General features: G+C 45.8%; 1 protein-coding gene across 2 annotated transcripts in view; it reads right to left on the reverse strand.

Annotated features, from left to right (window-relative positions):
* Positions 1 to 15,106, reverse strand: part of Liprin-alpha (PTPRF interacting protein alpha) — a 77,942-nt gene extending 62,836 nt beyond the window's left edge. For both annotated transcript variants that reach the window (XM_077662204.1, XM_077662203.1), the window contains exons 1-9: positions 14,346 to 15,106; positions 13,659 to 13,760; positions 11,363 to 11,527; positions 10,645 to 10,719; positions 10,454 to 10,543; positions 8,412 to 8,630; positions 6,335 to 6,481; positions 4,187 to 4,297; positions 4,012 to 4,089 (exon numbers count right to left, since the gene is read on the reverse strand). In XM_077662204.1, coding sequence (XP_077518330.1) covers positions 4,012 to 4,089; positions 4,187 to 4,297; positions 6,335 to 6,481; positions 8,412 to 8,630; positions 10,454 to 10,543; positions 10,645 to 10,719; positions 11,363 to 11,527; positions 13,659 to 13,760; positions 14,346 to 14,594 — 1,236 coding nt within the window. In that variant the 5' untranslated portion in view covers positions 14,595 to 15,106. The remainder of the gene's footprint in view (positions 1 to 4,011; positions 4,090 to 4,186; positions 4,298 to 6,334; positions 6,482 to 8,411; positions 8,631 to 10,453; positions 10,544 to 10,644; positions 10,720 to 11,362; positions 11,528 to 13,658; positions 13,761 to 14,345) is intronic.
* Positions 15,107 to 15,348: the final 242 nt, after the last annotated feature.

Raw genomic sequence — 15,348 nt, forward strand, 5'->3', positions numbered from 1 at the left:
CAAAATGTGGATATATAACTTGCTCAGAGTGACGCATATTCAACAACACGGCATCAGACAGCTATTGAAACAGCTGTTGAAAGACACGTTTCAACAGGATTGCTGCACTCTTCAATACCAGTTTCCAAGCAATGGTTATGTCGGCTGGCAAGAAATGGGGGTGATGAAAACTGCGATAGCTTCCGTCCTGGCGTTCGATTTTTTTACACGACACCACTGTAATGCGAGGAAGCCACTGTAGCTGGCGTATGACCTACCGCCGCCGCGTGCTGCGCTGCTGCGTGGCGAAGCCAACTTCACTGGCGTTTGCTGCTTGGTTTCTTTGCTGCCTCCGCAATCATAGCGAGCGGTTTCGAAGCAGTGCTAAAACTACTGAAAAGGTCTCTCCCAGTTGCTGCTCTTTCGCTGGCTAAATTTAGCTTCTCCATTGCGAATTTTTTGGTGATATCTTATATTACAAATTTCAGCTACAACGAACTAATTTACGATTTTTTACTGGTTTGTTATACAGTTGACTTATTTTTCGGACTCGCTAGGGACTGCGAAAACGACCGAAAAATCAGGCAGTCCGGAATATCAGATTTCACTGAAAAAATCAAGACGTTATTACTAATATGCCGGAGGAAGCGGTCAGCTGTATTGCACACATTCTAAAGCTCCTCATGACTAAATTTCGCAGCGCGACATGTGCATGGACGATGGGCGGCGACCACTTTCACGAGCTCGACCTGGCTCTGCTGCCCTCGGCATGTCGCCAGTGAACACACGGGTTGGGTCAAAGTAAAAACGGGAAAGCAAACTTGCCCCTGCGGGAACTGCGGTGCGCCCGCAGTACGATGGGCTTGGAACGAGAACGCGAAGATGGTGAAACAATAAGAACTGAGAAACGGCCGAAGTAAGCGCTCCATTGGCGTTGGCCTTCGTCATTAGGCCTAGGGACTAGAGCCAAAATCGGCATTGTATCCAGCGATATGCACACTGATGTGGCGTGTGTATCATGAGGCACATTGCCTGTCATCAAAATGCGTTGTTTATGGTTTTACAATAGAAGAGTCAGGGTTGCGGTGCATTTTGCCGCGGGTACACTGATGTTGCTTTAAAATGCACCATCATTTCCTTCCGCGCTTGCCGTCTCCGTGAGGCTGTACGCCTCACGGAGACGGCAAGCACTTCGCTGCCACTTCGCTGCCACTTCGCTGCTATCTCTTTCCGTATTCGGGACGAAAGACTCGGCACAGATGAGTTCTGCAAACTCTGACTACGGTTCAAGTTCATACAGCAGAAGACATTCAAGAACAGTGTGAATTCGAAACCACCCGGGCGCAATGTGCCGACTCGCGCAGAAGTTCAGCATCGTAAGTTAAGAGGCTCCCTTTAAGCTTGAATTTCGTTTTGTTTGATCAAGTTTTCAAACTCTCCTGCAGTTTGAATTAATAAGGTTCCACTGTACACATTATATGGCAGCCTGGGTATTGGCGAAAAGTGCGAACAAGGTCCGAAAAATCGAGCGGTCAGTTGCTGTGCATTCGAAATTTCAGGCCCTCTTATATCGTATTTATTCAAATCTAGGACATTACTTTTTTTTTTTAGATTGTTTACGAAAGTCACGGGTCGGCTTAGATTCGAGGATGCAGTTTGCCCGCAACCGCTAGACACGCAACGCCATCTCGCGGCCACAGCTTGACGCTGCTTGCAGCTTGCAGGTTTGCAGGCTCCATTTTGCTTGTTGGCGCTGGCTTGTTCGAACGTTGTGAATAAAGGTCTCGCCATCCCGTACTTGCTTGTGTTCGTCGCCACGTGACTTCGAGAAACGCCCATGTTTGAGGCGCAATGGGGCCCACCAAGTGATGCCATTACACTGCAGCTTTTAAGCAGAAAGCACTTAAAACCTACAAGCCCAGGCAAGCCCAGCACAATTTCAGCGCGGATGACAAGAACTCGCGCTGGTGACAGAAGCAGCGGAAAGAGCCCTTCAACTACACTGCAAAGCGAATGGCCTTCGCTGGACCCAAGAGCAGGTGACACCACGAGGTGGAAAAGGATATCACCAACTTTATCAGGAAACAAAGGGAAGGTGCGATGCCCGTGGCGACGGAGATAATACAGGCAAAGGCGACGGAGGTCGCTAACGGTACAGGCGTCCCATGGACCCAATTTAAAGCCAGCAGGGGCAGGGTCACGCGTTTCATGAAGCGTTTCGGGTACAGCCTGCGACGGCGGACTTCCGTATGCCAAAACCTACCACCTGATTTTGAGGAGAAGCTGGTGGCATCGGCATTACAGCACTTTGTGATCAAGAAGTGGCTGGAGAAGCAGTACAGTCCAGGTCAATTGGTAACGCCGATCAGACCCCAGTGTATTTCGACATGCCTGTGGCATACACAGTCTATGAGAAGGGTGCAAAACAGGTGAAAGTAAGAACTGCTGGGTATGAGAAGCAATGTCTTACCGTGATGTTATGTTGCATGGCCGATGGGCAAAAACTGATGCCCTACCTCATTTTTAAGCTGAAAATGTGTCCATCTGGAGAGGTTTTCCCTGAAAACGTCGTGCGTGCACAAGAGAATGGATGGATGAGTGGTGCCCTAGTCGAAGAGTGGGTGAAGACAGTTTGGCAACGTCGTGCCAGGGTCCTGTTCTCCAAAGAGCCACTCCTAGTTCTTGACTACTACCGCAGCCATTTGACAGATGCCGTAAAGTCAGTGCTTTCGAAAGGCCGTATGGACATTGCGGTGATAACCGCAAAAATGACGAGTCAGCTACACCACTCAACGTTGCAATCAACAAGCCCTTTAAGGATAGGCTGCGGAAGCACTACGACTGGCTAACGCTTCAGGACCACCAGCTCATACTGACCAGGCGCATCAAGCGTGCTTCGCAAGCACGCTTAGCCAAGTGGCGAACTGGGTTGACGCGACATGGGAGGAAGTTCCAACCACACTGAATGTGCGGGCCTTCCGCAAGTGCAGAGTCTCGAACCCGCTGAACGGAAGCGAAGACAGTGGACAGTGCGCTGTGGAAGGAAGCCAGCGACAAAGAGGACAGCGATGTCAGCAATGTTGACGAAGACGATGAGTGAGCATTCGACGAGCTACGACGAGCGTCGCAAGCTTAATAAAATGCATGTTCTAGTCCTAGTCAATGCCTTTTTTCATTCGGTTTACATTCGAGTAAACTTGTTTTTTTTTATTTTCTGAGTTTATGGATTTCGGGGGTCGGCCTAAAATCGAGGCTGGCCTAGATTCGAGTAAATACGGTACATTGGCACTATGGGCCATGTCGCGGTGCGGCGAAAAAGTCCGAATAATCAAGCATGTTCGAAAAGTAAGGCGTCCGAATTTTCGGTCATCGAGTGTAATGAGGTTTCAGTGTACTGCCATTCTCACCATCACCAACAGTGGTGTGCCTGCTTGTGGACTGTGCGGTTTTTTCTGTGATAACAGGTGAAAATGCTGCAGTAGTGTTCAGTTTTACATGTTTACACCATCAGAGGCATATTGTTTTTGTACCTTTTTCTCCTTAACTGAAAGACGAAATTGAGCCCTGCTTCTCGAAGACTCTGGTGCGTTGTCATGACTGAAGAAAATTCATTTGTTGTCGCAAGACTTTTCATCCATTAACTCTTATGCTAGTAGACCCAGTAAGAAACAGAAATAGGCACTTTTTTCCAGAGAAAATTTCATTGAAGCAGACTACTGCGGCAAGGCTAGACTGTATAATAAAGTAAACTGATCTGCATGCATCTATATCTCGTGACCCCAAAGAAGCAAAGTGTTAGGGCAATCATTTTAATCGTACAATTGCGGTTTCAAAGAAAAATGGCACAAACTCGCAAGCTGAAATTGGGCTGAAAAAAAACCAGAACGTATGTAGTTGCAATAAAATAGTGCAAAAAACATGCCAACGCAACGGACCTGCCAACACACAAAATAATCTGAATCAGAGCCCATATACAGATTATGGCACCAAAGAATAGAAACTGATGCTCAAAGCACTGCCAGTCCTGCTCACCCGCACAAGTTCTCCTGCTTGCTCTTCCAGCTGCTGCTCCAGCCGACTGACAGTGTCCTCCATGGAGCCATGCTTGTCCTATGGTAGGACCAGAAATGAGAGACAGCTTTCAAACCAGAGCAGTAGATGACGACACACACACTGCCGACTGATAGGATACATGTACTCGACTTACATGAGCAATGATTGAAGAGATGTTCACATCCGTCTCCTTCTTCGCAAACTGCGCTAGCTTTTGTTCAGCCAGCTCAAGGCGTTCCTGGAGAGCCTTGATTTTTTCTTCACTCTAAGTAAAACAACAGAGAATGTAACATGCAACTGTTTGCATGCAAACAGCACTATCCAGCCCCCTTATAAGTCGACCATCAGGCGGCATGAGCTTCAACATGATGTTCTAGCACGACATCATGCAAGGGATGAGCAAATAACAAACCATGGGCAATGCCTGTGCTGTCTTTTTCAGCTCGTCCCTTGTGTAGTGTCAAGCTGGAATATCATGTTGAACAATTACTAATTCGCACATTTCTCTGGCTGGCATAAGTTTGTTGTGCCCCAAAGTCCACACTAGCCAGGCTACCAGAACAGTGATAGGTACAGCATGTTTTGTAGCGATAGCTACATTACGGCAGCATTTTGAGCCTTCAGCGTGACGGCGCCGCAACCCTGTGGCTGCGCCGCCACGCTGTCATGTGGTTGGTCACGTGGCGCGGAGCAGCTGCCGGCAGCGCGGCGCCATGGCTGATCACGTGGTTCGTCACGTGGTTGGTCACGTGACCAAGTTCCACTTGGCCAGCTGTAGCTATCGCGTCCCTCCAGGTTTAACCATAACTAAACCACCACCAATTTTTTAGGACAAATGCATGCATCACCATTGTCACAGGCACGCTTTTCAGCCAAAAGGTGCGTTTTTTTGGAGTGGCTTATGTTCTGAGATCAAGGGGTCAGTTGGCAGTCTATGACGTGTATCTCTTTGCCACCCAACCGTGTGGTGTGGAGGCAACTACCCGTCTACTCTTGTCCAAGGGACATGCAGATTTATTGAGCAAGCCTAGTGAACGATGCACTCCCAATTAACCATAACTGCCTGTTTCACCCTGCTTTGCTGAATTAGTGACCAAGCATATGGCGCAGGCAATAACTAGTATGACCACTGCCTAACTAAGAAATATGACTATGGTTCAGCTGAGGCACAGAACCACATTTTTTTCATGAATTGCAATTAAAAAAAAAAACGCAAGGTACACTCAAGCATGTACACTTTCCACAAGCAGCCTGCTGCTCTTTTCTCTTCCCCTCCCACAAATTGCTGCTAAGGCAGACAAGTAACAAGTAGCAGTGATGTATTCTTCAATGTTTAAAGCAACTGCACGCAGCATGGCTCTGCAATTAAGTTAGCACCTGTGTATTTGCTGTAAATAAAACCTGTTCCTGTGGACAGTTGTTCTATGCGACACTCAGTGCCACAGTCCTAACCTGCACTCCCCACGTGGCTTTCGTTTGTACCAAGCATATGAGGCCATTACCAATGAGCTCTAGACTACACACGACGACAAGCTTCCTACAAATCTAACACACAAATTCCTCACTGATTTTCGAGACATCAACACAAGCCTGCAGCATTTCAAAGCACTCTTGGCCATAAGCTTTCTTGAAGACATTCAGTGTACCTGCCACTGCCTGTTTAAATGGGCTGGCCCCCCATAACCCAACAAACAAATGCTGTCTTCATAAAAATGTCATAGTGAAGATTCTACACAGAAATAGCACCAACAAGAGATGAAAACTAGTCATGTGCCATTTCTTCACCATTTATTTTTTTCCCCTTTTCCGTTCAGACAAAAATCCACAATGGCACACTAACATGTGCAGCTGTGAACTTTTAGCTCTACGAATGCATGCCTGAAATTAATGTCGAAATGGATGTGTCTAATGACAGCTCTTCAAAAATTCTAAAGGCACACGCACCAGCACTGAAGAAGAGGCAGTGAGAGACAAAACACTGTGGTGTCTAGCATGATGAAGCATACACACACACACATACAAAAAAAAAGGGGGCTAGAGAAGATCATTCGAGGAGATGATTGATGCAGACAAAATTTGCTGCGTTAACGTTCGAAGCTGAGCTAGCTGGTGCATCATCATTTCAGTAACTGCTGCGAGAAACAGTGCATAGAAAGAGACAGGCCTTGACGTTGTTTCACTGTTCTATATTTTCAGCTGTTCGCTGAGATGACAACGAGCCAATTAGCTCAATTTCATTTTAAGCTTACAGCAATACAGTTCGCACGCAATGTGAAACTCTAAAAGCAACGCTGATACCCACCAGCTTCAGCTGTGCCTCCTTGTTGGCGAGCTCCTGCTCTAGCTTCTCATTGAGGTCATGCAGCGAGACTGACTCACGCTGGGCATTGAGGCAACGTTTCTCTAATGTCGATATCCTCTCCTCCTGGTCCTCCTTCTGTGCCATGTTCTGCAACAGGCAAGGGCAATGACAGCATATTTGATTTGTGCAAGAAAACTGATGCACACATGTAAAAAGGGACTGAAAATACATTAACTTTTACGATGGCTGCATACCTAGAAGCAAATTTTCTAAATTTAATACCATATACTTTAACTAGGCGTCTAACAGAAGCATATGTACATATGACTCGCTTATGCTGAAGGGCACATTTCCACAACTAAAAAAAAAAAGCCAAAGCCTTGGAAGGTTGCTTCCTTCCTGCAATGCAGAGCCAACACTCGAACCTTTCAGATTTGGAGAGGGGTATGAAATGTGGCAGTTTCAACAGCGCACAATGTGACGAGGACCAGATGTCCCGTAGACCAACAACAAAGGGCATAGTGAGGACAGAGCAGTGCATGCAGTCCCTGCTGCACCTTAGCTCCCATTTGATCATCGCTGTCCTTTTGCAAAAGTGTTGTTTGTGCTGCAACTGCGTGCAAACAGCTTCATGAAATGCACGCTATGCTCGCGAGTAAACAACTTCATAGGAACCAGCGTACTACCAGTAAGGGCGCTTTTCAGTGCCAAAAGGGGACGCTCGGCTTGGCTCTTGGTGGATTGATGTAGGACAGAGCAAATAGGGTCAAGCTTGGCACTGATACCGGCCCGAAGAAGGAGGAACCACTATGCTTTGCACTAATTAGGCTAGTCAGGCTGACAGGATTTCTTGAGGAGTGATCTCTGGCCTGACGTTCCTGATCGCTCTATATGACAGCAACCACCTTGGAAGTTGTCTAGTCTGTTTGTGCAACGTGTCGCCAGATCATCGAATCATGAGGGAACTCCACTGGAACATTGAGATTAACACCATCGATCATCATCCTCATCGATCAAAATATAACTCCACCTCCTCACAAAACATCGCCTGCTAATTAAGCTCTGTTAACTGTCATCACCCATTTAGATCAGCTGCTTAGTTACTCCTCCACTGCATGTAAGAACACTGAAGCAAAACCAAGGACAAGCGCCATGAAAATGTGCCACGCTCTGGCTACCTCAAAGGTTAAGCTCCAGTTCCACTGCTGCCTTCACCTTGCAGACCAAGCGAGGCCTCACCTCTAGCTCCACCCAGTGCAGAAACCTAGCGCTAACATGAAATACTAGGTTTTAGAAGTCAACTACCACTTGTGTTTTTGTTTTACGCTTCCGTCATAAACTACCCTATTTTTCTTTAATGATGGAGAGCATTTCTTTTTACAAGCACCACTCTAAGTACAACCGTTTTTGCTTAATTACTGGTAAATAGAATGATTGGGCTGACAAAAAGGTCAAGAGAAATTGTAGGAGCTTTTAGACCACACGGGAGAACCACATTATATCACTGAAAAAAAAAAAAAAGCTGATTCATGTGCATAAAACAATATTTGCCGAGAAAAGTCAACCGAATTTTCAAAAAATAAAAGCTGAAAAGTCCAACCCCTATGTATAAGCAACACGAAAGAAGAACAACTGCAAACATCACACAATAGATGCTTAAGGACTGTGGCTTCTTTCAAGGGTCAACTAGTCCTTAACTTATATGCTTCTGTGAGCTGTTTTTCCCACAGTGCACTGCTGAATCCAAAGAAAAAAAGGCTCCTCTGAGCTAATCAAACATTAAAAAGACGAAAGTTTCTCCTCCCCATAAAAACACACACCAACAAGTGCGACATTATGTTTCTCTATGATCACATGAAATACACACAAACACCAGCACACCTCTCATTTCTTTAAATATGCTCCAACCCTCGCTCTTCATGAGCAGTGGCGTAACCATCATTTCTGTTGTACCCACTGTAGATACTGCTTGCCGTACATCAGATGCACATTGTGGATCACTAGGAACAGAGGGCCAAATATGTCTGTTGCCACTAAACAGAGACTCAAGCCACTTGAGAACCAGGGTGTTACGTGCCTCCTTGAGGTCCCTTGCAAGTCGTGCATTTTCTTCCTTCATGCGTGCCACCTCCTTCTGTGCCAGGGCTAGGGCTTCCTCGAGCTCGCGGACACGCGGCAGCAGCTCGTTGAGGCGGCTGCGTGCCACCGCAAGCTCCGCCGCCTGCTTCTCCACCAGTTCCTGCAGCTCCACCAGCTTGCATGCCTCTTCCGCAGCATCCGCAGATCCATTCGACACCTGTGTGGTACAGGGTCCCCAAAAGTGTTTAAGGCACTTAGGCATAAAAAAGCATGGCTCTGAAAGAGCCTACCAAATCACCCGTATATGTTATTCTTCTCACAGTAGTTCAAAGTACTTCTCTCTCGCACTTAGATCACGCACTTCAATGCCAGAGGCATTTACCTGAACCATGTCAGCTTCCTTTAGAAGAAGCAACCAGCAAAGTAATAACAGTAACAAACAAGAGTATTCAACTGACTGCAAACAATTATGCACTTGGTTGAGACCTAAAGGTGCTTTTAACAACTTAAAAAAAAGAGCATAGCAAATATGCAAAAATGCTGCTAACAAACATTCAGTCGCTGCCTGATATTTTTTTTTTTTTTCACTGTCTCCCACTAAATTCCACCCTTCTTCCCTGCAAAAAAATATAGTCACTCTTGCAAAGCCAAATTCCTCCAGTACCTTCGGTTATGCTGAACATACAAGACATACACAAACAAACACAATAACAGATGGCTTCAACTTGTGAAAGTGGGCCACTCGTGCCTCACGAACATGGAGTGACAGCTGACCTAAATTATCGCAACAAGGTGAGAGCAGAATGGGCACACAATACCTCATGCTAAACTCACTTGTTTAACAGAGCAGACGCACATTACACCGCAGAAAACCTTAAAGGTCAAACATTGTTAAGCGCTCCTGCCACCACATCCAAGCTCAAGGACATAACGACATCAGAGATGATGCAAAACTGCACACTAATGCACAACTTCCGTGGAATGCAGCGTGCTGTCACCGCCCAGCACCCTATCAACTGAAATGCTGCCTGCCCGAGTATTTCAAGCCCCTCCCCTCTGCAAGATCATAATGCAGAAGAAACATGCTACCAAGGAGCCTCCTTTATATGCTTAGGACATGGCACTCTGTGAGGGGCCCGCCTGTAGTGCATCCAGTTTTCATCAGACCATGAGCAGAGGTTTGGATGGCAAAAACTCAGTCTTTAAGACACAAGGCGGAGACATAATATAGCCAGAGAGATGGTTAAATACTGTTTCAACATGCTATTCTGGGCTCCAAACAATAGATGTCTAAATCGCAGCCACTCCCACTATAGCCTCTTAAAGCTTGCTGCTCTTCTATTCATTAAACAGGTGCATACTTGAGCATGGATGTTATTCTAACATCTTCACAATGCCTGACAGAGAGTCACAAAATTTGTTCTTATAGCCAGGCATGAAAAACCTAGAAGGAGATATTCAACCCTGCATCTTTTTCTCAGAAGCTACCCATTTCAATATATAATGGAACGCCATTCTGTAGCAAGCCCTTAGTGAATAGCTAAAGGGCAAAAGTAAAAATGGCACTAATTTTTACACAAACACACAGAAAGACCAAAAAATTAGCGCTGTTTTTACTTTTGTTACACAATGTTACACCAACTAGCCCAGCAAGAGGTACTGTTAAGCTAAAGGGCAGTATATGGCAACCCTCATGCTCCTTTATTCATGTTTTTACTGTACCACAACACAACAATGCAAATGTTTCCATCCCAGCTGCCTTCAATCACTCTTTCTAAAGAGATAAAAGGGGCGCACTGATAGTGGTTCTTTGCACCAGGTGTAAATAGCACACAAGCAAGTGCATAGGACACAAAAAACATAACACAAGTTCTTTGCACTTCTTGTGACCTGCGTACTTGCTTTCCATCTACCTATATCCAGCATAAGGAACGACCATGAATTTTCCATGAACAAGTATTGCAGCTTCGCAAACACTATGTCCATGGCTCTTGAGAGACAAAACAAGATTTTGGCAAGAGGCAGGAACAGGACACTTACCTTGTTGACATGCACAGAATTTTCCACCGGCCCATCCCCACTTTTTCTGTCATCTGATAGCGTCACACCCTTTGTCTTATACTGAGTGATCTGGAAGAAGCAGAACAGCATTGTGCATGTCACACCCAGCCAAGGGGGCAGAGCTTCATAACATAGATTGATCAATCTGATTGGAAGAGTGAGTCGCTTACCTCTTCATTGGCTTTGCCGAGCTCTTCCTCCAAGGTGCTGACTCGTTCCAATGCAACCCTCAATCGTTCCCTCACCTGGAGTGAAGACAGCAATGAAGATTATTAGGTTCATGAAACTTCTGAACTGGCAAAAACTGCAAAAGCCCACGCATGCATAAGTTTGAATGAAGTCACATTACTCTTATGGATGTTATAATGGAAAGCACAAAATAAGAACAATAAAAGTGGAAATAAAGTGCAGCAGGCAATTATGTCACCAGTTTCTTAGCAGAAAAATGAAAACTCATTTCAACATACTGTAAAATGATAGTGTTGTGAAGTGACATATAGAAGTCTTTGCAATTATGAGTAACACATTCTGACAACTAGATTGCAACATAGATGCACTGGCAAAGAGATCAGCCACTCATGCACGCCATCAAACATTTTCCTTGCCAAACTACTCAACCAACTGGAGCAAATTAATTAGGCTTTCAAAGCAAGGCACTATAACGGACTGTCATTCTGCAAAGATATTATCGTAACAGAGTTGCGACGCAGGAATATTTTTTAAAAGTTGTAAGCTAAAACATTCCTTAACCATTGTTCAGAGATTTTAGCATGACTCTGCTGAAATAAGTACCTCACTCACAAAACTGTCAACCTAACATGAATGAAACCTTAGTAAGTAGCTAGATGCCACTTCGCTAAGTCACACCACATTGTGCAGCCGACTGACCTTCTCATCGAGCGCCTTGTGATGCTCAAATAATGACTTCAGGGCCTTGAGCACTTCCACCTCAGAGGAGACACCAGCCGGCGACTGTGCTTGGCGCTTCACTACCGTCATGCGCAGAGACCGCTCATGCCGCGAGACTAGGCACTCCAGGTGCTCCAGCAGCAACTGCAAAGCAGTGACATACACACAGAAAAACGCCATAGTGTATACGCAGCTAAACCCATTCTGGCCAACTTCTTTCAATGTCAGATAACACACAATTGCACAGGATGTTTGTTAAACCAAAAGCCTAAATGCTGCGGCCACGCCCCATTCCACAGCCTAGCAGAGTATCACTTACAGCTAAGCTGAATGCATGTATCACCGTGTTAGTCAGTATTTTATAAAAGGACTAAGTCATTGTCATGAAAAAATTACTAAACACAAAATAATTGACGGACCTGCACAGAAAAGTTTTAATATAGTTCATCATGAGTATTCTAACCATGCATTTGAAATAGCATGTCTATACCAGTAGGATGGACATGCCTCTGAACTGAGGAGAAGTATGGTAGGCACTGTAAAGTGTCCAGTTGAAATGTTGCAGTTAGTAAGGCCACAGATGAAATGGAAGAAAATTAACAGGAGAAGACAATATCTGGCAGTAGTGACAGCCTCTTCTTGAAGTAGTTTTCATGATGAAACTTGTAATCTGGAAGTAGATCTAGAGCAAAATGATAGCCATTTTGGAGAATGTCAGCATTAACAAAACTACTGAAACCCTCGCCATTTTTTAAAATAGCAAAGCCTTCTTTCAGAGGTATTTTTCATTAAGATACCCCAAAAACCACTGCAGAATAAATTAAAGATACAGTGTTGGTGTAATCTACACTAGTATTTTCATCTCTGTGGGCGTAAGCATTTTCAGAGAAGCAATGGGATCATTTTTTAAACAAAACAAATCGCATGGCTAGACCAGCCAGAGAAACAATGATCTGAGACTGAGACACGTACACAGGTACCACAACCAAGTAACCTTAGTTGCATGCAGAAAAGAAAGCAAGCAGATTTGAACATGTGCAAACCTTGTGCAGCCAACGTAAACAATAAATCTGGCCCCCTTAGCAATCACAATACTCTAACACATTTGGGTCATTGAACAAAATGTATTCAATAGAATGATATGTAGCATTTCTCAGAATTCAATCAAACTGCCACAATACATTTTGCTAACTGGCACAAACACCAAGGTGGTGAAAGCACGTGATATTAGCCCAACGCCTGCAAGCAGTTGCAATACCGAGAACTAAACAAGCAGTAAAAAGTCCGTCATTTCGAAAAGAATGCACCTCATTCATAGATAAGAAAGAGATAAAGTCGTGCTGCTACAACGGCTCTGCAACGCACACCTAAGCAGGGCAAAAGGCTGCCGCAGCTTGCACAGATTACGAGCAGGTCTTATCTGAGCACACATTGACTAGGGCATTCACTTGTTCATAACTGCTTTCCCCACAACCATGTCAAGTACTCCATTGCCATCCCACATTCCTGCTGTCCCACTGTGTCACTGAGTGCTACACTGACGATGTATTGCCTGTATTTTGAACTTTCTGCACCGGAACAACACGTTGCAATCTTAACAAGAAAAACTAAAAGAAGGCCCCTTCTATTTCTGATGATGAGACCCCTTTAAGAATGTACCGCTACTATTTCATATATGTTTTCTGTCATCATGAACGAACTGTACTGAAATGAAAAAAAAAAAAGTATGTATAAAGTACTGAAACAAAGAATTAACTGCCAGTAAACTAGCAAGCGATGTGACAAAAAGTGGCACCTGACAACAAAAAAAGATGTGCAGTACATAGCAGCACGTACAGCTTTGCTCCAATGATTTTAAAGAAACTCACTTAGAGAACCACCTTCGACTCAATGCCACAAACTAGGCGGCAAGCATGTTCTGTGCAATATTTCACACAGCATGGGGCTACTAGAATGATTGATGCAGCAGGTCACAATGAAAGCTACAAATAAGTTGGCAACAAGAGGATGCCGCTTGGGGAGGTAAGAACATCCTGTCAAGTTTTGGCAATTAAAAACATTTTGAAAAGTGATAAAACAGCTTTATGACAGGATTTGGCGAGAGGTTTGCCAGCAGTAAATTGCTCTAGCCTGCTACTCTGCAGTGGTGGCAGGGTATGGAAAAAAAAATGCACTGCTGTATTTGAAGAAACGTCGACATGAACCAAGACATGTTACACACCAAAGCTCATACACAGCAAGGAATTTTATAGATTAGGAAAGAACTGGCTCTTACCCTGGTGTTGTTTCGTTCAGCTTTTAACTCTTGAATTTCTTCGTCCTTCTCCAAAAGTTGCTCCCTCGCATGGTTAAGCTCTTTGGTGAGTGTTGCAAATTCCTGGAATTAATTTAAGTGTGAACCTATTGCGTTGCATTTCTAGTACAGCAAGGAAACATGGTACACATTTTCGTGCGCTGCTGTGGCATAATGGACGCTCGGAAATCTTCATATTTAAAATTTTCACAAAAACACGTTGTAACATTTGCAATTTGCTCGAAGCGCCGCCCTCAGACATGTGCAAACAGAGCAACAAGCAAGTCGCTGACATTGAAAAAGATGGGAAACAACCACCTCCGCAACACCTAGAGCGGTATGCGAGGCGTCGCAAAAGTTTATCAATGCGACTTTTCACTTCCACTGCCGGCTGAGAACGCGCCGTGTAGGCTGCAGCCGCTCCATGCTTGCAATTCCGCACAGCCAACGCACTCACACTATGCGACCAGTCGTGGGCGTGTTATCACGGCCACAGTGTTCACGTTACGCAACGCACTGGCTGCACCGCCGAAATGCACTGGGCGCATCCACAGAAAACTCACGCGCTTGCAAACACATGCAAGCATTTCTCAGATTTAAAGGGGCTCCGCACAACACGAAGAGGGAAATAAACGGGTGAAACAATACACAGCTGCGGCGGTGGCCTACCTGCGGCAAGTTGGCCTGCAATTGCCTGTGCAGCGAATCGCGTTCCTTTTCAACCTCCGAAAGCTTCTGTTGCGTGTTTGTGAGCGTCTCCTGCGTCTCCCGAAGCGTTTCCATGAGCTTATCCCGCTCGTCCAGCATGTTAACCATGAGCTGTTCGAAGTTCGCTTCATCGCCGGAGAACTGACCGCTCCGCTGGGCGATGCTGTCCTCCGAAATGGTCGGCATCACGTCGCACATCATGTTCCACATCTTGAGGCCGCTTGGTTGGGCCCACGCAGCGCCGCGGCCTTTCTACACAAGCTTTAGATCGTGGCTCGCGGCAGTCTCTTCAGGGAAGCCTACGGGCAACTTCCCCGCACGTCTGGGCGAACGCTCCGTGCACCGAGCAGCAAGCCACTAGGCCTAATCGGACGCTGGCCTGTTTGAATGACGGGCGACATCACAGGCGGCTTTCGACCGTCGCCGGGTTGAGGTCCGGGCGAAGCGTCGGTTGGGCTTCGTTACAGAGCCCGCTGCAACCATCTTGAGAGCCCGTGCTTGTTTCGGCCGCCCCGGGAGCCGTCCGCGCCGCCTTCGCCGTAGGCCTGCTGCTTGCTGCGCTCAATCTCCGCTGTTGGTCGTTTCGTTTTGACGTTGCGCTGTTCAGTTTCTTTCCTGCGCTTTTTTTTTTTTCCTTTTTCGGCGCAACTCACTCACCCAGCCGAGCGAACGACAGCCTACACGGCAAAACGGAGCACCGCCGGGCGTATCCCAGAATGCCTGCCTTCACTACGCACCCGTAGGGCTAGAAAAGTGAAGTGGTTTCACTTGTACCTCAAACGACTGCCCGGCTTTTTCTTGCTTCAGGATATTAGCAAGCTTAAATGCTCTAACCAGCAGCCACACGCCCTAGTTATGTGAGAACGTATTTAATTTGCTTAACTTTGTGACAATTTTGAATGTTTTTCTTGATACCTTACAACATGTGCCGCTTGCGTAGAACTAGACGCCTCGCTCACGTATC

Source organism: Amblyomma americanum, chromosome 4 (genome assembly GCF_052857255.1).
Source record: "Amblyomma americanum isolate KBUSLIRL-KWMA chromosome 4, ASM5285725v1, whole genome shotgun sequence".
Taxonomy (NCBI): domain Eukaryota; kingdom Metazoa; phylum Arthropoda; class Arachnida; order Ixodida; family Ixodidae; genus Amblyomma; species Amblyomma americanum.